This window comes from Malania oleifera, chromosome 7, assembly GCF_029873635.1.
Source record: "Malania oleifera isolate guangnan ecotype guangnan chromosome 7, ASM2987363v1, whole genome shotgun sequence".
Lineage (NCBI taxonomy): Eukaryota > Viridiplantae > Streptophyta > Magnoliopsida > Santalales > Ximeniaceae > Malania > Malania oleifera.
The window spans coordinates 40,680,752-40,703,747 of record NC_080423.1 but is presented as its reverse complement, the minus strand read 5'-3'; the positions used below and the strand labels follow the sequence as shown (position 1 = coordinate 40,703,747).

The window sequence follows — 22,996 nt, the reverse complement described above, 5'->3', positions numbered from 1 at the left end:
TCCTCAAATTTCGTCCTACATTTTCTCCCTTATTAAGAGATTTTAACTCAAAGAAATTAAGTTGAGTATTTTTTTTTTTTTTTTTTACTCTTGTTAAAAATGGTTTAAATGGAAAAAATTTAAAAATTTTTGGAAACTTTTTCTTTAATTAAAATTAAAATTACCATATATAACATGAAATTTCAAAAATGAAAAAGCTACTAAAATTTAGGAAAAGTAAACAAATGATAAAGTGAAAATGGAGAAAAAACCATTATTTGAGAGAAACAAGCCGATGAGCCTTTCAAAAGCATAGAAGACCCAAAGTGGGGTCCTCAAGGGCTAAAAGTTGGTTTGAACAAAATTAAGCACATGCATGTTACATTTAGTTATTATTGTCAATCAAGTAACATGGAAATTTGCTTGCTAATTGATAAAAATCAATGTTCTTTTTTCTTCTTGTAGTAAGAGTAGGGTTATGGGTCCTTGATGGACTACAAGGCATTCCAAGAGGTATTGCATTTGATTCCATATGAAATCTAATCATAGTTTATCATGAGGGAGGTGTGGGACTAATCACATATTCATATAGTTTGATGTCATTGGGGGTGTTTGATGTCATTGTGGGACTAATCACATATTCATATAGTAGGGTTGGAGTCGAAAGTTAGCCGAAAAAAAAAAAAAAAAAAAAAAAAAAAGAGGAACAAGGGAATGAGAAACCCCAACCTTTACAAGTCTATAGTACGCATTCATATCAAACAAATTGAAATTATGGAAAATTATTATATTTTAATTGCAATGCCTCTTTTGTCTCTCAATTTATTTTATTGAAGTGGGTGTTTGATACATAAACATATTTTAAATAGGAAAGTGATTTAATGTGTATAATTATTACAAAATAAGTGATGGGCATTAATCTTCTTGACTTATCGTGGATTTGCAAAAACCTCTTACTTCAAAAGAAAGATAGATATACCTTTAAGATTTGCTTATTATGCAATTTACTTGATTCCTAAAGTAATTAATGTTACAACTAAAAAATTTGAGTGTCTAAAGGGCCTTAGACATCATCTCATAATAAATATTGCTAGTGAAAAATGAGAATAAAAATATAATAGCGTTTGTAGTACTATTAAGGTGATTCATTGTATCGATCACCTTGATAAAATATCTAGCTCTATTATAGAACACTAGGAGAACAAATAAGTAATTCCATTCTTTAGTTGTCTACAGGTAGTTGCAAGAGAAGTCTCTTCAATTATTTTTTTCCCCCACCCCACCTTCCCTTATTGCTTCTTGCAGTTGTATGTGTGCATACAATCCTTTGCAAGGCTGGTCCCATAACACAAGTAACCATATTGTGCAATTAATTATATGGTTCCTATCTTAATAATAAACAATCATAAGTTGTACGACATGATTCTTGTGCTTGTTGCAATTTTTATTTAAATGGACAATTTGACATTATATTTCAATAAATATTACAATTTATACGATTGGGACCCCAAAAGATTGTTTTGCTCTAAAATTTTTAGAAAATAACACTTAATCAATAGTTAGAAAATGGTATTGAGCATAATAATATTTTTTTATAAATGACATTATTAATTTTTTTTATTAATCTATTAGTAGTCAAATATGAAAAATAAAGTAATTAATGGAGAATTTGAGAGAGGTTTTATATTATTTTTAAAATATTATGTGAGGTTTTTGCAATTTTTAAATGGTTTAGGAGACCCATAATGACAATTTTGAAAATTAGATTCAAAGTTTCAACACATTGAAACCTAGTGTATTATCAATTGGTGGTATTGAGAAATAATTTGAGAAATTAAAAAAAAAAAAAATTGTTTTTAGATTGCAACTTTGACAAACAAATTTTGTGAAGTTTTAAATACTATTAAATGCCTTTAAGTACTACTAAATCTTTTGAGAAACTAGTTTTATGAAATAGAAACTATGCATACTTGGTATATTCTACTTGAATACTCTTTTCCTATACAATTAATTTTTTTAGCAATACATACAATTTTTCCCCATTCTTTTTATTTGATATTTGAAGCTAAGACAAGAATGTTGTTTATGGTGTGTGGCTCTTATACTTAAGGTTTCATAAACAAAGGAACGAAGAAAAACATAAGGGAGTTGCACAGTAGGGACTTATCAATGAGTGTCTTGTGCTCGTCGACGAGTAGATCTCGAAAGTAAGGAAAACTCAGAGGTTCTGAGATTCCAAGAGCAAAAAAATGGGCTCATCGATGAGTTATCTTATTAGTCGATGACTGTCTTTCTCTGTCTCGTCAACGAGTGGCCTATTCTCATCGACGAGTGCATCTGGGTTGCGAGAAAATATTTAAATTTTGAATTGGAGTGTTGGGGTGGTTGGGAATTCGGAGGGAAACTTTCGAGGAAGTCTTATTTATGTTCTTCTGGGCTTGTATTGACAGTAGAGAGAGATCATTATGAAGTGTATTATGTACTTTGATATTTCTTAGTGAAATTCTTGTGCTAATTGCTTACGTGGATATAGGCTTTGCCGAACCACGTAAACGTTGTGTTGATTCTTGTTTGTTTCTTAATCTTTTGGTTGTGTTTCATTTACCTGTTGTTGATTTACTTATTCCACTATGCATCCTATATCCGATCATTATACAACAAAATGGTATCAAAGAGACTATTGTCATGGCATCGGGATCATCTTCTCCACGATTTGACATTGTAAAATTCAATGGAACCGAAAATTTCGGTCTATGGCAGAGGAGAGTTAAAGATATACTTGTGCAACAAGGAATGGGAAAGGCTTTACTTGGCATTCAACCAGATGGAATGGATGAGGCAACATGGTGAGAATTGTAAGCAAAGGCAGCTTCTACAATACGCTTGTGTTTGGCTGACGAAGTGCTTTATCATGTGATGGAGGAAGATTCTCTAACGGCTATATGGTGAAAGTTAGAAAGCTGGTATATTTCTAAATCACTCAATAATAAACTTTTTCTTAGGTAACGTCTTTATTGGCTTAAGATGGTTGAAGGATCAAACTTAGATGAACATATCAATGCCTTTAATAAAATCATAAGTGATTTGATGAGAGTTGATGTTATGTTTGATGAAGATGATAAGGCTTTAATGTTACTAAACTCCATGCCATTGACTCATACCTATGAAAATCTAGTTACCATTCTTACATGGAGAAAAGAAACTCTTGATTTAGAAGAGGTAACAAGTGCCTTACTGAATTTTAATCAAAGGCTGAAAATATGTAATGAAGGAGAAGGACTTATGTTAAAAGGTAACAATAAGCGTGGCAAAGGAAAGTTAAAAAATGGGTCAAGTCAGAAATCCCACACTCAATCCAAGAAGAAAAAGGAAATTTGGTGTTATAAATACAATAAAAATGGGCATGTTAAACCGGATGTCCGAATTGGAAGAAAGGGAATGCTAAAAAGCACGAGGGGATTTCGAAATCAACAAATGTGGTTCAAGAAGGAGGTTCAATTTGTAGTGATGATGATATTCTTTCAGTTTAATCGGTGTCGGATAACCTTACGGACTCTTGGATACTTGACTCAACATGATCTTACCATATAACTCCAAACCAAGAGTGGTTAAGCACATAAAGGTTAGTGAATTCAGGTTCAGTTCTTATGGGTAATGATGTTTCTTGTAAGATCATTGGCATAGGAAATGTTAAGATAAAAATGTTTGATGGTGCTGTAAAAACCCTGAGCAATGTAAGACATATTCCGGAATTAAGAAAGAGTTTGATATCACTTGAAACCTTGGATTGTAATGGTTTCAATTACAAGTTTGAAGGTGGATTTATGAAAGTATGGAAAGGAAATCTGATGGTGATGAAAGGGCAAAATCTAGATGGGAATACACATTGTAGGGAACTATTGTTGTAGGTGGAGCTAAAGTCGTAGATGTTGAATCTAATGAAATTACCTTGTGGCATATGTGTCTTGGTCATATGAGGGAACATTGTAGAGACCTAGAAATTTTAAGTTATGAAATTAATAAACGAAAAAAAATAAAGGAAAGAAATAAAGGAGAAAAGAAGGAAAAAGAAATTTTTAAGGGGAAATTATAGGGCTTTGTCGATGAGTACCCTATGCTCGTTGACAAACTACCTTCTTTGACCCATTGACGAGGACACGTGTCTCGTTGAAGAAGAGATACAGAGAGTAGGGTTTCAGAACTTTCAGGTTTGGCGAAGAGGTTCATGGATTCATTAACGAACTCCATTCTTCAGTTTGTCAATGAGTCCATATGTCTCGTTGGTGAAGCTACATGGCAAGCCATTTATAAATACTCAAAAATCACATTTTTAGCAAGGGTTTTAGGATTTTACTGTTTCTCCCTCTAAAATTTTGGTACTCCCTCCTTCTCTCTTCAAATTCGGCTTCGTTCTTCCCTGTTTTGACGATTAGGAGTTGCCACGATGATCCCCGGGAGATTCTCTACAACTTAGCCGAAGCAGAATGTTGATTTAAGTATCTTGGGCACCATCCCAAAATCAGGGTAAGTAAGTAATCTTAGAGTTTATGTAGTCGTTTGGAATTTCAGAACCCATAAAATGTATTATATGTTGAGTTGAGTGAACTGAGGTGAATGTGATTTTAGGATTTGGAGTTTAGAGCACCGTAGGCGTAATTCAGGGCTTTTAACAGGCTTCATAGGAATCAGGTAAGGGAATAGATTAAGTCAGATATTTTTAGAAATTATTTATGAATTAATATATTTTTGGAAATACTGGTGTTGAATAGAGAAAACAAATGATATAGCATGTTATAGTATTATACAGAGTAGAACTCACTCGTGTGGCATGAGTATAAACTTAATGTAATAACAATATGTTAGACATGTTAGTATTTCATATAATATGTATGATTTTATAGAAATTTATAAAATACTATAAATAGTACAGAAGTTAAAGATATTTCTAGTACATTATGATATGATAGTCGGCACAAATGCCGAGATATGACAGCTGACAAAGATGTCATGATTAGTTTTATTATGATGATTTATTCAGAAATGATGAAATAATAGTTTTATTTAGAAATATGTAAAAACCAAATCTTATTTCAGAAATATGAAAATGTTATTTACGTACACAAATATATATATTATGTGAAATGTATTATGCAGTAATAGAACCCAGATGGTTACGTATGTTAAAAGCACGGTACCGTAGCTAGTTAATGAGATCAGTTTAGTAGGATACTCACTGAGTGCTAACCCCCAGAGGTTGTCGGTGAGTAGGCTAGGCAGACCAGTTTGGGTATAGCCAACAGTGCAACCACACTTTTCAGGAAGTGCGGGGCGGTGGCCGATTAACCCAGAAGTGTAGGCGGTGTAGTAGGATACCCACTATGTTGCTAACCCCGAGAGGTTGTCGGTGTAGTAGGCTAGGCAGGCTAGGTTGGGTGAGCAATCATGGTTATGTTATGTTTGACTTAACCTAGTAGGCCAGCTAGTGTTAAGTCCAGCCTACGGGCCACACAACCCGGATCGTGAGGGGTGGAGTCATGATACACAGACTTAAATCCAGGGTATAACTTAAGTAAAATACAGATTTAACAGATGATTTTTAAGATGTGAAAATTCATTATGATATAGTATGTTTGAAAATAGAGATTTTCATATGATATCAGTTACAACTTAAGATATGTATATGTTACAGTTACATTATTTGCAGTATATGTTTATAGTATAATAAATACTGGCATTGCCACACATTGATATTAGTCTATTTCGCTTACTGAGAAGTTTATCACCCTACCATTACAAATATTTCAGGAAATCCCGACAAACAAGTGAGGCGAGCTCCATGACTGAGGGGTTCATTTGTTTTACCCTAATTGCAGGATAAGTAGTCAAGTCAAGGACATGACGCATTTTTGGGGTTTATATGTTTATATGTAGAAACAGTGAATCTCTGGTATTGTATGAATGTTAAGTATATTATAGTTTCGCTGCTTATGTAACATGTATATATAAATAGGTAAATCCTTGGTACCTATGGGTCCGGGTGGACTCTGACTGTGTTGGTATCAGAGTATTAATGATGTGTAAAAAAAATATAGCAGAAAATTGAGGTCGTTACAATTTGGTATCAAAGCCTAGGTTACTAGGTTCTATAAACTTTAGTGTGCAGCGAAAGCAATACCTGAGTATACGAATAGATCAGGAATTTAGAGAGTCAATGCTGGGGAAATTATAATAAGTATTTAGGGTTTTGTTCCGTAATCAAGAAGCAGGATTTCCATAGTGGTTTAATTGTCTTTCATGGGGTGACGATTTCTAGAAAGCCATGGTAAACTATTGTCGAGTAATGTTTCTCAATTGCTAGACTGAATCTTAAATTGAGAATAAGGTTGTTAGATTAAATTGATGATATGAGATTTCTATTAGATAAATATGTTAGTTATGTTATGCAAACAGGGTCCTCAGACTATGTTTATCTTCTTTTCAAGATGAAGCCTGGGGGTTGCAGTGCCCACGCTAGTGGTGATGATGGGGCAGAACCCTCTACTACTGGTGGCGGTGATTCAGATGTAGTTCTACGTAGTGTAGCTCGGCACGTTATAGCTAAGATTGCACAGAGCTCTAGGGAGCAGGGAGGACCAACAGCAAACCAGGGCTACACCATAGAGAATTTTTCTAAAATGAATCCTCCGGTGTTTTCAGGAGGAGCTAATCCTAAAGTTGCCAAAAACTGGATGCAGGAGATTAAGAAAATACTAATGGTCCTTTATTGTACCGATGAACAAAGGGTTCTATATGTTACATATAAGTTGACAGTTGCGACTGAGAGGTGGTGGACAACCGTGAAATTGCTTGAGGAACAGAGACCCATACCAGTGGTCATGTCTTGGAACTGATTCAAGGAAATGTTCTTTTATCGTTATTTTCCTCCTACTGTTAGAGAGTCTAAGATAGCATTATTTCTAAATCTGAGACAGGGGCAACTGACAGTTCAACAATATGCAACAAAGTTTATCAAGTTGTCACACTTTGCTCCCTACATCGTTCCAGATAAGTTGAAGAAGGCGAGAATGTTTGAGAGGGGTTTGAGGCATGACATCCATAGACAGGTGGTAGTACTAAAGATGCAAGATTTTTCCAAATTAGTTGATAGGGCCACAATAGTAAAGGAGAGCAATCAGAGGGATATGGGAACATCGAGCTAGAGGAAGAGGCGTCGGTGATTTCAGGCGAGTTCTAGTCAGGGCCTGTGGAGGGGAGACTGGTACAGTGGAGGCCAAAGGTAGATGATGGGACACCGTGGTTTTCAGGGTGAGCAGATATATCCCATTTGCCCTAAGTGTGGCCGAAGACATATGGGAGAATGACGGTTGGGAGAGAACGTCTACTATCGGGGTAAGAGACCTGGTCATACGGCTCTATCTTGTCAGGGACCACCTACCTACACACCAGCTCCCAAACCATTCCGAAGAGGTTATCAGGCACCCTGAGGAGGCCAGCTGAGAAACACAGCTCCGACGAGAGGTTATGCGCTGACGCTGGGAGACGTTGAGGCTATAGGTGACGTTGTGACAGGTATGATTATTGTTTTATCATATAAAGCTGTTATTTTATTTGACTCAAGTGCCACCCATTCGTTTACGTCATTCGAGTATGTCAAATCAATTGGAGTTGAAACATAGTTGTTATATATAAATTTTTTAGTAGCCACACCAACTGGATCAATAGTGAGAGGTGGAAGGGTACTTAAAAACTATCCAGTGGCCATTCAGGACAAAATATTACCAGCTGATCTTGTACTATTAGACATGCAAGGATTTGATATAATATTGGGTATGGACTAGCTGACAGCTAACTATGCCAGAATTGATTACCATAAAAAATAGGTGATCTTCAAACCCCCAGAAGAACAGGAATTCAAATTTGTGGGATCAAGTGTGCACGCCTCGCCACAGTTTGTGTCAGCTATTCAGGCTAGGAGGCTACACCAGGATGGTTTCCAGGGGTACGTAGCCTATATAAAAAAGATTCTAGAGGGAGAATTGAAACAAGTTGATATTCCAATAGTCAGAGAATTTCTAGATGTTTTTCTAGAGGAATTACTTGGTTTACCTCCGGATCTGAGAGATTGAATTTTCCATAGATTTACTACCAGGGTCAGCACCGATATCTAAAGCACCCTACAAGATGGCTCCAACTGAACTGAAAGAATTGAAGGATTAGTTGCAAGAGTTGTTGAATAAAAGGTTTATTAGGCCTAGCGTGTCACCTTGGGGAGCACTAGTCCTGTTTGTGCAGAAGAAATACAGAACTATGAGGATGTGCATTAATTATAGAGAGATAAATAAAGTGACAATCAAGAATAAATATCCTCTTCCCGGAATTGATGATTTATTTGATCAGCTCCAGGGGACCCAAGTTTACTCCAAGGTTGACTTTCGCTCAGGATATCAACAAGTGAAAGTTAAAGCAGAGGATATTCCAAAGACGACATTCAAGACCAAATATGGCTATTATAAATTTCCAGTTATGTCATTTGGTTTGACTAATACACCAAAAGCATTTATGGACCTAATGAATCGGGTATTCCATCAGTATTTGGACCAGTTTGTTATGGTATTTATTGATGATATACTGGTTTACTCAAAGATTTTTTAGGAGCACGAGGACCATCTAAGACTGGTATTGCAAGATGTTGAGATAAAAAGAAGTTGTATGCTAAGTTTAAGAAATGTGAATTCTGGCTGAGGCGGGTCACTTTCCTCAGGCATGTGATTTTCGGGGATGGCATATCAGTAGATCCAAGCAAAATAGAGGCAGTGGTGAATAAGGTAAAATCAAGAAATGTTTAGGAGATCGGGAGTTTCCTAGGTTTGGCGAGGTATTATCGGCGTTTTGTGGATGGTTTTTCCAGAATATTGAGTCCATTGATATGACTCACCGGGAAAAATGTGAATTTTGAATGGACTGACAAGTGTGAGCAGAGCTTCCAAGAGTTTGAATAGCGGCTTATCTCTGCACCAGTGTTATCTATTCTATCAAGAGAAGATGGATTTGTTATATACAGTGATGCATCCCAAAAGGGACTCGGAGGTGTGTTGATGCAGCATGGGAAAGTTATTGCATATACTTCTCAAAAACTTAAAGAGTATGAAAAGAATTACCCTACCCATGATTTGGAGTTAGCTGCGGTGGTCTACACACTGAAAATTTCGAGACACTATCTCTATGGAGGTAGGTGTGAAATTTTTACTGGCTATAAGAGCCTGAAGTATTTCTTCACACAGAAAGAATTAAATATGAGGTAGAGGAGATCGCTAGAACTTATAAAAGATTATGATTGCACCATCAGTTACCACCCGGGGAAAGCAAACGTAGTGGTTAATTCTTTAAGCCAAAAATCAATGGGAGCAGCACTATCAGCAATAGGAATTCAACATCCGATTCAGATGGATTTGGAAAGGCTTAGTGTGGAGTTGGTAGAGGGTGAGCACCAGGAATTTATTACTAACTTAGTACTACAGCCTACCCTAGAGGAGAGGATTAAAGCTACTCAAAGGAATGATCGAGAATTGGAAGAACTGATGGATAAAGTGCAGAGCGGACAAGGAGGAGAGTTTAATATTTTTGATGATGGAGCTCTAAGGTTCTATACTAGGTTGTGCGTACTTGCAGATGCTGAAATTAAGAGGGCTATCCTAGAGAAGGCGCACAGATCACTTTACACAATACATCCTAGAAGCACTAAGATGAATTGGGATCTCTGAGAGTCTTTCTGGTGGAGCCGTATGAAGAGAGAGATAGCTGAGTTTGTGGAACAGTGTTTGACATGCTAGCAAGTAAAGGCTAAGCACTAAAGATCAGCGGAACAAATGCAGCCACTTCACATCAAGACCCACGATTCACTTCAAGATTTTGGAAAAGTTTACAGGAGGCTTCAGGGTCTCAGTTATCATTCAGCACAACATTTCATACTCAAATGGATGGATAGATGGAGAGGACGATCCAGATACTAGAATATATACTCTGAGCATGCATGCTGGATTTTGGGGGTAGTTGGACATAGTATATGCCTCTAGTTGAGTTCACGTATAATAACAGCTACCAGATCAGCATCGGGATGACACCTTACGACGCATTATAAGGTAGGAGGTGTCGTTCTTCATTATACTAGGATGAAGTGGGTGAAAGATGAGTTTTGAGACCACAGTTGCTGCAGCAGGCGTATGGTAAAGTCTGACTTATTAGAAATGGAATCAGTGCAGTTCAGAGTTGGCAGAAAAGCTACGCAAATACTCACCACCAGAAGTTGGAATTTGATGGGGGAGATCAAGTATTTTTAAGAGTAGCACCACTGAGAGGAGCTATGAGGTTTGAGAAGAAGGGTAAGCTAAGCCCTAGGTTTATTAGCCCATTCGAGATACTTGAGAGAGTGGGTTTAGTCGCCTACAGGCTAGCTTTATCACCAGCTCTATCCAAGATTCATGATGTATTCCATGTTTTTATACTGAGGAAATACGTTCCAGATCCCTCTCACATAATCAACCTTGAGGAGATAGAGCTTAGAAATACTCTAGCATATGAGGAAACACCAGTGCAGATTTTAAAGAGAAAACAACAAGAGTTGCGCACCAAGAAAATTACATTAGTAAAAGTCCTATGGAGAAATCATGCAGTAGTGGAAGCGTCATGGGAGCTTGAGGAGGAAATACGACAAAAGTATCCACATCTATTCAGTGGGGATCAGTATTAGTTAGGAAAAGGAAGGTAATAGTTCATATAAAGTCAGTATTGTTTAATAGAATTAGTATCGTTTATACAGTGCAGGGTAAATAATGTATAAGTTGTATTTTAGATTATAGGATAAGTAGTGTTTTGATTTTGGGAGAATTTTCTTTTATGTCTATATTTATAATTTTCCAGAACCATAATTGTAACCACAGTATTCCTCTACCATAAGTGAGGGTAATTAATAAAAGAAGTAGCAATTTTTTCATCAGAGGATGGTGTATAGCATAGATAGCAAATTTCGAGGATGAAATTTGTACAAGAAGGGGAGAATGTAGAGACCTAAAATATTTAAGTTATGAAATTAATAAAGGAAAGAAAGAAAGGAGAAAAGAAGGAAAAAGAAATATTTAAGGGGAAATTATAGGGCTTCATCGACGAGTGCCCTAAACTCGTCGATGAACTACCTTCTTTGACCCATCGACGAGGACACATATCTCATCGATGAAGAGAAACAAAGAGCAGAGTTTAAGAACTTTAAAGTTCATCGATGAGGTTCATGGGTTTGTCAACGAACTCCCCTCTTTGGTTTGTCAACGAGTCCACGTGTCTCGTCAATAAAGCCACGTGGTCAACCGTCTATAAATACGCAAAAATCACACTTTCAGTGAGGGTTTCAGGATTTTACTGTTTCTCTCTTTAAAATTTTGGTGCTCCCTCCTTCCCTCTTTAGATTAGGCTCCATTCTTCCCCATTTTGACAATCAGGAGTTGCCACAATGATCCCAGGGAGATTCTCTACAACTTAACCGGAGCAGAATATTGATTTGAGTATCTTGGGCACCATCCCAAAATCAGGGTAAGTAAGTGATTTTCGGGTTTATGTACTCATTTGGAATTTTGGAACCCAAAAAATGTGTTAGATGTTAATATACTGGGGTTTAAGTTGAGTGAACTAGGGTGAATGTGATTTTAGGATTTGGAGTTTGGAACATCGTAGGCATAATTCAAGGCTTTTAACAAGCTTCGCAAGAATCAAGTAAGTGAATAGATTAAGTCAGGTATTTTTAGAAATTATTTATGAATTAATATATTTTTGGGAATACTGGTGTTGAATAGAGAAAACAAATGATATAGCATGTTATAGTATTATACAGAGTAGAACTCACTCGTATGGCATGAGTATAAACTTAATGTAATAACAGTATATTAGAAATGTTAGTATTTCTTAGAATATGTATGAATTTACAGAAATTTATAGAAGATCATAAACAGTACAGAAGTTAAAGATATTTCTAGTATATTATGATATGATAGCCGGCACAGATGCCAAGATATGACAACCGGCGCAGATTCCAAGATATGCGACACAAATGCCAAGATATGACAGCCGGCGCAGATGCTATGATTAGTTTTATTATGATGATTTATTCAGAAATGATGAAATAACAGTTTTATTCAGAAATATGTAAAAGCCAAATCTTATTTTAGAAATGTGAAAATGTTATGTACATATAGAAATATATATAGTATGTGAAATGTATTATATAGTAACAGAACCCGGATGATATGTCAAGAGCACGATACCATAGTTAGTTAATCAGATTGCTGTAGTAGGATACCCATTGAGTGCCGACCCCCAAAGGTTGTCTGTGAGTAGGCTGGGTGGACCAGTTTAGGTATAGCCGATAGCGCAACCACACTATTCAGGAAGTGTGGGTCGGTGGGCGATCAGCCTGGAAGTGTAGTCGGTGTAGTAGGATACCCATTATGTTACTGACTCCTAAAGGTTGTCAGTGCAGTAGGCTGGGTAGGCTAGGTTGGGTCGGCAATAGTGCATAGTTATGTTATGTTTGACTTAACCTAGTAGGCCAGACAACGTTAAGCCCAACCTATGAGTCGCACAACCCGGATCATGAGGGGTGGAGTCATGATACACAAATTTATATCCAGGGTATAACTTCAGTAAAATACAAATTTAATAGATGATTTTTAAGATATGAAAATTCATTATGATATAGTGTGTTTGAAAGTAGATATTTTCATATGATATCAGTTACAGCTTAAGATATGTATATATTACAGTTACATTATTTGCAGTATATTTTATAGTATGATAGTACTCACATTGCCACACACTGATATTAGTTTATTTTCCTTACTGAGAGGTGTCTCACCCTACCATTACAAATATTTCAAGAAATCCCTACAGACAAATGGGGCGAGCTCCATGACTGAAGGGTTCATTGGTTTTAGCCCAGTTGCAGGGTAAGTAGTCGAGTTAGGGACATGACACATTTTTGGCGTTTATATGTTTATATGTAGAAATAGTGAATCTCTAGTATTATATGAATGTTAAGAATATTATAGTTTTGCTGCTTAGGTGACATGTATATATAAACACGTAAATCCCCGATACCTATGGGTCTGGGTGGACTTTGACTATGTAATATGGTATCAAAGTATTAATGACGTGTAAAAAAAAATATAGCAAAAAATTGAGGTCATTACAAACATGGTATGAAGGAATTACACAAGAGGAAACTCTTGAAAGGTTTGAAATCATGAAAACTTGATTTTTGCAAGATTTGTGTTCTTGGAAAACAAAACATGGCAAAATTTAAGTCAGCAATTCACAAAACGAAGGGTATTCTTAATTATGTGCATTCTGATGTTTGGGGGCTAGTTAAAGTAGCATCAAGAGGTGGACATGTGTATTATATGAGTTTTATTGATGATTACTCACGGAAAGTCTAGGTATACTTCATGCAGCACAAGTTTTATATGTTTGCCAGATTCAAGTTGTGGAAAGCTGAAGTGGAAAACCAGAGGGGGAAGAGAATCAAATATCTAAGGTCAGACAATAGGACCGAGTACACTGATTTTTAGTTTGTGGAGTTTTGTGAGCAGCAGGGCATTAAAAGACACTTCACTGTTCTCCAAACACCTCAACAAAACAATGTGGCTGCAAGGATGAATCGAACTCTGGCTGAAAGAGCTTGGTGTCTCAGACTTAATGTCGGGCTACAGATGAACTTTTGGGTTGAGGCAGTTAGTATGGCTTGTTTTCTGATAAACCGATCACCAAGGGCATCATTAGAGGGTAAAGTGGCAAAAGAGGTATGGACGGGAAGTGCAGTAGACTACTCCGGATTGAAAGTATTTGGGTGTCCAGCTTATGTTCACGTGTCTAGTGAGGAGAGGTCTAAGCTTGACTTGAAATTTCGTCATTGCATCTTTTTGGGATATCAAAAAGGTGTGAAGGGGTATAAGCTATAGGACCCTATAGCAAATAAGGTGGTGATTATTAGGGATGCAGTCTTTGATGAGAAGGCTATGGTGAAGCATACTCAAGATTTTGATGAATGGAAATAGGAGCCAGAAAACTGGGGCAAAGATGAACATATTGTGTAGGTGGAGTTGCTAGCTCAGAGTAACAACAATGATCATGGTCCTTTGGTTGCAGGGAGCTCTGGCTCAAGAAACCAACAAGTACGATCTTCCTATACAGAGATCCAAATGCACTATCATACCACCACCAAGGTATGGGTTTAAAGAGTTAGTATCTTATGCTTTTCTTACTAGTTGCAAAGATCCAACTACATTTCAAGAGGCAGTGCACAGCCAGGAGAGAGGTTTGTGAATGCCTGTAATGATTGAGAAGATGGAATCACTACATAAAAATCAAACTTGGGATTTGGTGGAGCTTCCAAATAGGAAGAGACCGATAGGCTATAAATGGGTATATAAGAAGAAGAAGGCAATTTCAGAAAAGGAAGGAGGGAAATTCAAAGCATGTTTGGTGGCAAAAGGGTACTCACAGAAGAAGGGAATAGACTATGATGAGGTATTTTCACTTGTGGTCTGACATACTTCTATAAGGATTGTGTTGGGGTTGGTAGCTCATTTTGATCTTCATTTGGAGCAAATGGATGTGAAGATGATGTTTCTTCACAGTGACTTGGAGAAACATATTTATATGGTGCAACCAGAGGGATTCAGTGAACCAGGGAAACAAAACTTAGTTTGCAAGTTGAAGAAATTTCTTTACGGGTTGAAATAGTCTCCAAGGCAATGGTATAAAAGATTTGATTCCTACATAATCAAGATCAGCTACAAAAGGTGTGAGTATGACTACTATGTATACGTGAACAAACTTGATGATGGTTCTATTATTTTCTTGTTATTGTATGTCGATGACATGTTGATAGCCGTAAAAGATTTAACTAAAGTGAATTAGTTAAAGGAACTGTTGCATAAGGAGTTTGACATGAAAGATCTTGGTTCAGCCAAGAAAATACTTGGGATGGAGATTCACCGGGACAGAACTTATGTACATAAGGTGTTGGAGAGGTTTAGCATGGCTGATGCAAAACCGATGTGTACACCTCTAGCGAGTCAATTTAAGTTGTCCACTAAAGATTGCCCAAGTATGAATGAGGATGTTTGGGACATGTCAAAGGTCCCCTATGCTAGCGCTGTGGGGAGTTTAATGTATGCCATGGTGTATACTAGGCCAAACTTGGCACATGATGTGAACATGGTAAGTAAGTTTCTCTCTAATCGAGGAAGACAGCGTTGGGAAGCCGTCAAATGGATATTCAAATACTTACGGGGTACATCGGGATATGGCATCATGTATGGCAAGCAATAAGGTTGTTCTTCAGTTATGGGGTTCGTTGATTCTGATTATGCAGGGGATATGGATGACAAAAGGTCTACAATGGGTTATGTTTTTACCCTTGTCGGAGGACCTATATGTTAGAGATCCATGGTTCAATCTCTAGTAGCATTGTCCATGATTGAAGATGAGTATATGGTAGTTGCCAAAACTGCAAAGGAAGCCTTTTGGCTTAGCGGTTTGGTCAAAGAGTTAGGATTACAGTAAGATGGGGTTGTGCTATGTTGTGATAGTCAGGGTGTTATTTGCTTAGGAAAGAATCAAGTGTATCATGCTAGAACCTAGCATATTGATGTGAGGTTCGACAGGGTTTAGGAATTGATTACTTCGGGTGAACTCGTATTAGAGAAGGTTCACACATCAGATAATGCAGTGGATATTTTGACAAAATCGGTGACTAATGAAAAGTCCAAGCATTGCTTGAACTTACTCCATATCTCAAATCGATAGAAAGGAGACAAAACCAACCAAGTGTTTCAAGTTCAAGGTGGAGCAGTTAGATATGTTTTTCGAGTTCTCCTAAGGGGCGTATAATTGCCAAGGTGTAGATTGTTGTTTATGGTGTGGCTCTTATACTTGGGGGTTCAAAAAAAAGGAAGGAAGAAAAACATAAGGCAACTGCACAGCAGGAACTCATTGAGGAGTGCCCTATGTTCGTCGATGAGAAGATCCCGAGAGCAAGGCAAACTCAGAGGTTCCAAGATACGAAGAGCAAAAAAAATGGGCTCGTTGATGAGTTATTTGATTAGTCGACGAGTTTCTTTCTTTGTCTCAATGACAAGTGCACTGTTCTCATTAATGAGTGCATTTGGGCTATGAGAAAATATTTGAATTTTGAATTAGAACGTTGGGGTGGTTAGGAATTTGGAGGGGAATTTTCGAGGGAGTATTATTTACGTTATTCTGGGCGTGTATTGATAGTATAGAGAGATCATTGTGAAGTGTATTGAGATCATTGTGAAGTGTATTGCGTACTTTGACATTTCTTAGTGAAATTCTTGTGTTCATTGCTTCCGTGGATGTAGGCTTTGACAAACCCCGAAAACCTTGTATTGATTCTAGTTTGTTTCTTAATCTTTTGGTTGTGTTTCATTTTCTTGTTGTTGATTTACTTATTCCGTTGTGCATCCTATATCCGATCATTATGCAACAAAGAAAGATCTTACATTTATCTTTCAATTTATGGACTAATAAGTTTCCCTTCAAATAAATCACAAAAATACATGAATGTACCTTCTAATTTTATTTATTGATAATCATTTATCATTGATTAAATCAATGTCTATAACAATTTGCTTATTTTACTGCATAATCAATCACATTAAATACCCTGATACCATTAGCTAATGATGTAGCAAAGTTGGCTCGAACCCGTGGGTAACGGCAGCACACCTTTCATACACAGCGAACACCTAAGCGGCAGTAAACATAAATTCCAATCATAATATATAGTACCAGAGTTTATAAAAATCCTTACTATGTTTATAATGTATATATACAATCCTCACAACCCTAGAAGATAAGACTAGAATCATACACCCAAAACCAGCAAACCCTAGTTCAAAAACTCACCCTCCTAGCAGGGTAGTAAACACTGCCTCTAATGGCGCGGAGCTTGGTCCGCCTGTCTGTCTAGGTTCTCTAAAATAATTTTAACTAGGGTGACACACCTCTTAGTAAGGGAAATAAACTAAATACGATTGTGTGGCAACATGAATATTATCGTATTATAATAAATAAACAGTATGTGATACATGTCTGGTAAAAACTGGTGATATTATAACTAAGTAATAGATATATGATCATAAGCATATTAAATCATACTGATTTTTTGTTATTATAAAATCATCTACTATAACTAATAATACTGAAATATACTTAGGATGGATAGCTAGCTAATATCATGTATTACCCCCCCCCCAATGACGGGTTGTGCAGCCTAAAGGCGAGACCTGGCAATGGTTGGTCAACCACTGCCAAGTCAAATATGTCTGTAAGTACAATAGGCCCACCCCACCCTGGTCTAGACTACAAATGGGATGTCTATAACACTACACTGAAGCCACATCAACTATCCATCTCCCACCTCCTCTATTAGCAGGGGTGGGAGCAAAAGTCTGAAGTGAACTAAATACCTACGGTACGGAGCTCAAAATACTAATCTAAACTACCATCTGGATTCTGATAATATATAGTACATATACATGTACTGGTTTAACATGAAACTACGTTGATAGCATTTTTCTAAGTTCTGACATATCATAATAATCACGGCCTTGCGCCAGCTATCAATCACAGCCTTGCACCGAGCATTACATACATACTGAACTGAATATATGCATTGTTTATCATAAGTATTGAAACCATAATCTCCTGTAATATCTATGATTTTTCTAAAAATAACTGTAAACATGTCTTCACTGTAAATTTGACTTAACATTATACAATATACGTGAAATAATATTCATGCCACACAAACTGAATAAAATCATGAAATTTGTTCTAAAATTACATTTTCTAACATTATACATTAAAAACATATTCCTGCTCAACAGTAGTATTCACAAATATACTCATACATAGTACATGCTTTCTGAAAATTAATCTGCTATTAAATAATAATAATTTTCATGAAAAATTACTACTTTAGTTTATTTCCTTACCTGACTACTGGAAAGCCCAAAAATAACTAGTCCTACACCCGCAGGTCTCCCAGCTCAACACCCTGAAAACAATATTTTCCCTAACATAAATTCATTATTTATCCAAATACTACTTTTCTACAACTCTAGAAATACCAAATATTAATTAAAAAGTCTAAGATAACCAACTTATCATGAATTTGGGATGGTGTCCAAGTTGGCACTACCAACGATCTACTCCAGCAGAAATGAAAAGAAACTTACCAGGAGTAACGTGGCAGCTTCGGATTGTCAAACTAGTGGAAAACTAGCCTAGAATTCTAAAGATAAGGTGAAGAAACCGTACAGGAGAGAGAGAGAGAGAGAGAGAGAGAGAGAGAGAGGATGATCTTGGCCTTATATAAAATGCTTAGCCACACATCCTCGTCGATGAGCCATGTCACCTAATCGATGAGTCCAAGAAGGCGTCTCGTCGATGAAACCTACTCCTCATCGACGAAATTTAGGTCCTAAAAATAGCCTTCTCGGTACCTTCTCATTGATGAGACAAGTGTCCCCGTCGACGAGCCCAAGAAGCCCGTTCGTCGATGAGACCCTGCCAAATTTCCTATTTCAATTTATTTTTCCCTCCTCCTCCTATTATTTAATTAATATAATTCACCAGGTCTCTACATTCTCCCCTCCTTATAAAATTCCGACCCTGAAATTTATTATTTGTATGATTCCCCATACCTTAAAGAAAAGTGAGCTACTTATTTTATAATGCACCATCACTTGTGGCGGAGGAATACCATGGTTACATTTAAAGTTCTAGGAGATTACATATACATAAAAATAAGATTCTCCCACAACCAAAATATTACTTACTAACAAAACTACTACATGTACTGACTAACCTGCAAAAGAAACATTACATAACCACTTACACTTTTCCTGATTATAACTGAACCCTACTAAACAAATGTGGGTATTTCTGCCTTATATGTTCCTTGAGCTCCCAAGAAGCTTATTCTACCACATGGTTTCTCCACATGACTTTTACTAAACGAATCTTTTTGTGACGCAATTCCTGTTCTTTCCTGTCCAGAATTTGCACTAGTACCTCCACATAAACCAGTGAATCACGGAACTCTATTTCACTATTACTGATTATGTGGGAGCGGTCTGGGACGTATTTCCTCAACATGGAGACATGGAATACGTCATGTATCCTGAACAAAATAGGTGGTAAAGCTAGCCTGTAGGCAACTAGCCCTAATTTCTCAAGAATCTCAAATAGACTAATGAACTTAGGGCTAAGCTTACCTTTCCTTCCAAACCTTATAACACCCTTTAATGGATTTATCTTTAAAAACACATAGTCTCCAATGTTGAACTCTAGTTTCCTGCAGCAAGTGTTAGCGTAACTCTTCTGCCGGCTCTGAGCTACACTGATCCTATCTCTGATGAGCCGAACCTTATCATACACCTACTGCACCAACTCTAGCCCCACAACTCACCGCTCACCCATCTCATCCTAGTATAAAGGAGAACGATATCTTATTCCATATAGCGCCTCAAATGGTACCATGCCAATACAAGCCTGATAGCTATTATTATATGCAAATTCCACCAGCGGCATAAACTAAGTCCAACTACCCCCAAAATCTAGCACGCACACTTGAAGCATATCTTCTAATATCTAGATCGTCCTCTCAGTCTGTCCATCCGTCTAAGGATGGAACGTCATGCTAAAAAATAACTGAGACCCCACAGCTTCCTACAAGCTCCTCCAAAATTGTGACGTAAAATACAAGTCTCAATCTGATACTATAGACACTGGCACACCATGAGAACAAACTATCTCCTAAATATAAATCTCCGCCAGTCTGTCCATGGAATAATTTATCTTAATGGGAAGGAAATGGATGGTCTTTGTCAAACGATCCATGATCACCCAAATTGCATTCTGACCATATAATGCCGACGGCAGACCCAAAACAAAATCGATAGATATGTAATCCCACTTCCACTCTGGGATGAAAAGTGGCTGCAATAGCCCCACCAGCCTCTGGTGCTCAGTATTAACCTACTGACACGTCAAACATTGAACTACATATTTGGAAATCTTCTTCTTCATGCCACTCCACTAGTAAGACTCCCGCAGATCACTATACATTTTCGTGCTATAAGGATGAACTGTGTGTAAAGATCTGTGAGCCTCCTCTACGATGGTCCTTCTAATATCAGCATTAATAGGAATGCATAACTTAGAACAGAACCACAAAGCTCCTTCATATGAAATACTAAACTCCTCTCCATGACCACCCCGTGCCCTGGCTATTACCTCTGCTAATTCTGGGTCCTCTTTCTAAGTAGCTGTAATCCTTTCTTGTAATGTAGGCTATGCCACTAGGTTGGCAATAAATGTCAAAGGATCACTCTCTATCAATTCTATACCAAGTCTCTCCAGATCGATCAGGATTGGGTGCTAAACCTCCATAGCTGTTAGTGCTGGTCCCACAAATTTCTTGCTCAGCGCATCAGCTACCACGTTTGCTTTCCCTGGGTGATAATTGATAGTACAATCAAAATCATTAATGAGCTCCAACCACCTTATCTGCCTCATATTCAGTTCCTTCTCAGTGAAAAAGTACTTTAAACTTTTGTGGTTGGAGAATATCTCGCACCAGCTCGCCATATAGGTAGTGCCTCCAAATCTTTAACGCGTGTACTACTGCAGCCAATTCCAGATCATGGGTAGGGTAGTTCTTTTCATATTCTTTCAACTTCCTGGAAGCATAAGCTATAACTTTACCATGTTGCATCAACACACAGTTGAGCCCTTTCAAGGATGCATCGCTATAGATAACATAACCCTCATCCTCTGATGGAATGAGCAATACTGGTGTCGTGACAAGCCTTTGCTTCAGTTCCTGAAAGCTCTGCTAACAGCTATCGTCCCATTCAAACCTAACATTCTTCCTAGTCAGCTGTGTCAGAGGCCTTAATAATGCTGAGAATCCCTCAACAAAATGAAAATAATAACTAGCCAGCCCCAAGAAACTCCTAACTTCCTGGACATTCCTCAGTCTAGCCTAATTCACCACTACATCAATCTTGTTGGAGTCCATAGAAATTCCATCCCCATAACGTGCCCCAAAAACGCAACCTTCTCAAGCCAGAATTCACGCTTGCTAAACTTGGCGTACAACTTCTTCTCCCTAAGCGTCTGAAGAACCTATCTCAAATGTGCCTCATGCTCCTCATAACTTCTCAAATAGACTAGTATATCATCACTAAAAACCACAACAAACTGGTCTAAATATTGGTGGAAAATTCTATTCATCATATCCATGAATATTATAGGAGCATTCATCAAACCAAAAGGCATAACAAGAAACTCATAATGCCCATACCTGGTCCAAAAGGCTGTCTTCGAGACATCTTCTGCCCTTACCTTTACTTGATGATAACCTAATCTGAGACTAATTTTGGAATATACCCGTGTACCCTAGAGCTGATCAAATAAATCATCTATACGGGGTAGAGGATACTTGTTCTTGATTATTACTTTATTAATTTCCCTGTAATCTATACACATCATCATGGTCCCGTCTTTCTTCCTTACAAATAATATCGGAGCTCCCCACGAAGATACACTAGGTCGTATAAATCCCTTATCCAGCAAATCTTGCAGCTGATCTTTAAGCTCTCCTAATTCTGTTGGCGCCATTCTGTAAGGAGCTTTAGAGATTGGTGTTGTTCATGGAAGTAGATCGATAAGGAAATCCACCTCACGATCAGGGGGTAAACCCGATAGCTTGTCTGGAAAGACATCTAAAAACTCCTTCACCACTGGCATATTAGCAAGCTTCAATTCATTCCCTGAAATTTCCTTAATGAAGGCCACAATTCCCTGATAACCGCTTAGAAGTGGTCTCCTTGCCTGAATGGCTAATACTAACTTAGGCAGGGATAGCACTCGCAACCCTATGAACCTGAATTATGGTCTTCCCAAAGGTCTGAAAATCACTTCTTTCAACTGGCAATCTATGTTGGAAAAGTTAGCTGCCAGGTAATCCATGTCAAATATTACATCAAACATGTGCATGTCCAGCACTATCAAATCAGCAGGCAAAACTTTCCCATGGATATCATTCGACAACCTCAGAGCACTCGACTACACCTCACTACTGACTCAGTTGGTGTAGTTACTAACAGTTCGGTGTCTAACAACTTTGTTTCTGCCCAACATAATTTAATTAACTCCATAGACATGAACGAGTGTGTGGCCCCTGAATCAAACAAAACAATAACTTTAAATGAAATCATGCTAACCATACCTGTCACCACATCTCCAGCCGTCTCAGCATCACCTGGCATCAGGGAAAAAACTCTTTTTGGAGCCGTATTCCATTGCTGACCTCCACGAGGTGCCTGATAACCTCCCTATATAGGTCTAGGAGCATGAGTAGCTCCAATCCAAGCTTGAAAATCTCTCATCATGTGTCCTGACTCCCCACATAGGTAGCAAATACCTCACCCAGCACGACACTCCCCCGAGTGCCTCTTCCCATAAGTCTGACAAGTTAGGAATGACTGCATACCCTGAAACCCACGAGTCCCTGACTCCTAGCTCTGATCCTTGCAATTGCCACCTCTCTTCCATGAACCCTGACTGGACCCCTTCTAGGAACCAGAAGGCGTGAATCTCTTTCTCTATTTATGCTCTTCAGCCTCCAACCGCTCTTTGGCTTCTGCCATAGCTACTTTGTCTACCAGCTCGGCAAAATCTTACAATTTCAGTATTGATACCTACTTATGTAATTCTCACCTCAGGCCTCTTTCAAACTATCTTACTTTTTTCGTCTCGTCCGGAGTAATGTACGGGGCGAAGCGAGATAATTTAATAAACCTCTCTGCATACTGCTGCACTGTTTGCTCTTTATGCTTCAAATTCAGGAACTCCTCTATCTTGGCTTCTCTAGATG

General features: G+C 37.7%; 1 protein-coding gene across 1 annotated transcript; it reads left to right on the top strand.

The window, feature by feature from the left end:
- The first annotated feature begins 6,461 nt into the window (after positions 1-6,461).
- Positions 6,462-7,178, top strand: LOC131160817 (uncharacterized). Its single transcript, XM_058116697.1, has 2 exons — positions 6,462-6,851; positions 6,951-7,178. The coding sequence occupies exons 1-2, from the start codon at positions 6,462-6,464 to the stop codon at positions 7,176-7,178; spliced, it is 618 nt and encodes a 205-aa protein (XP_057972680.1).
- The last annotated feature ends 15,818 nt before the right edge of the window (positions 7,179-22,996 follow it).

Excerpts from the sequence above, each read along its gene's own strand:
- LOC131160817 (XM_058116697.1), top strand. The coding sequence starts at position 6,462 with ATGAAGCCTGGGGGTTGCAGTGCCCACGCTAGTGGTGATGATGGGGCA. Across the intron at positions 6,852-6,950 it reads AACAGAGACCCATACCAGTG|GGGCAACTGACAGTTCAACA; the intron begins GTCATGTCTTGG and ends AATCTGAGACAG.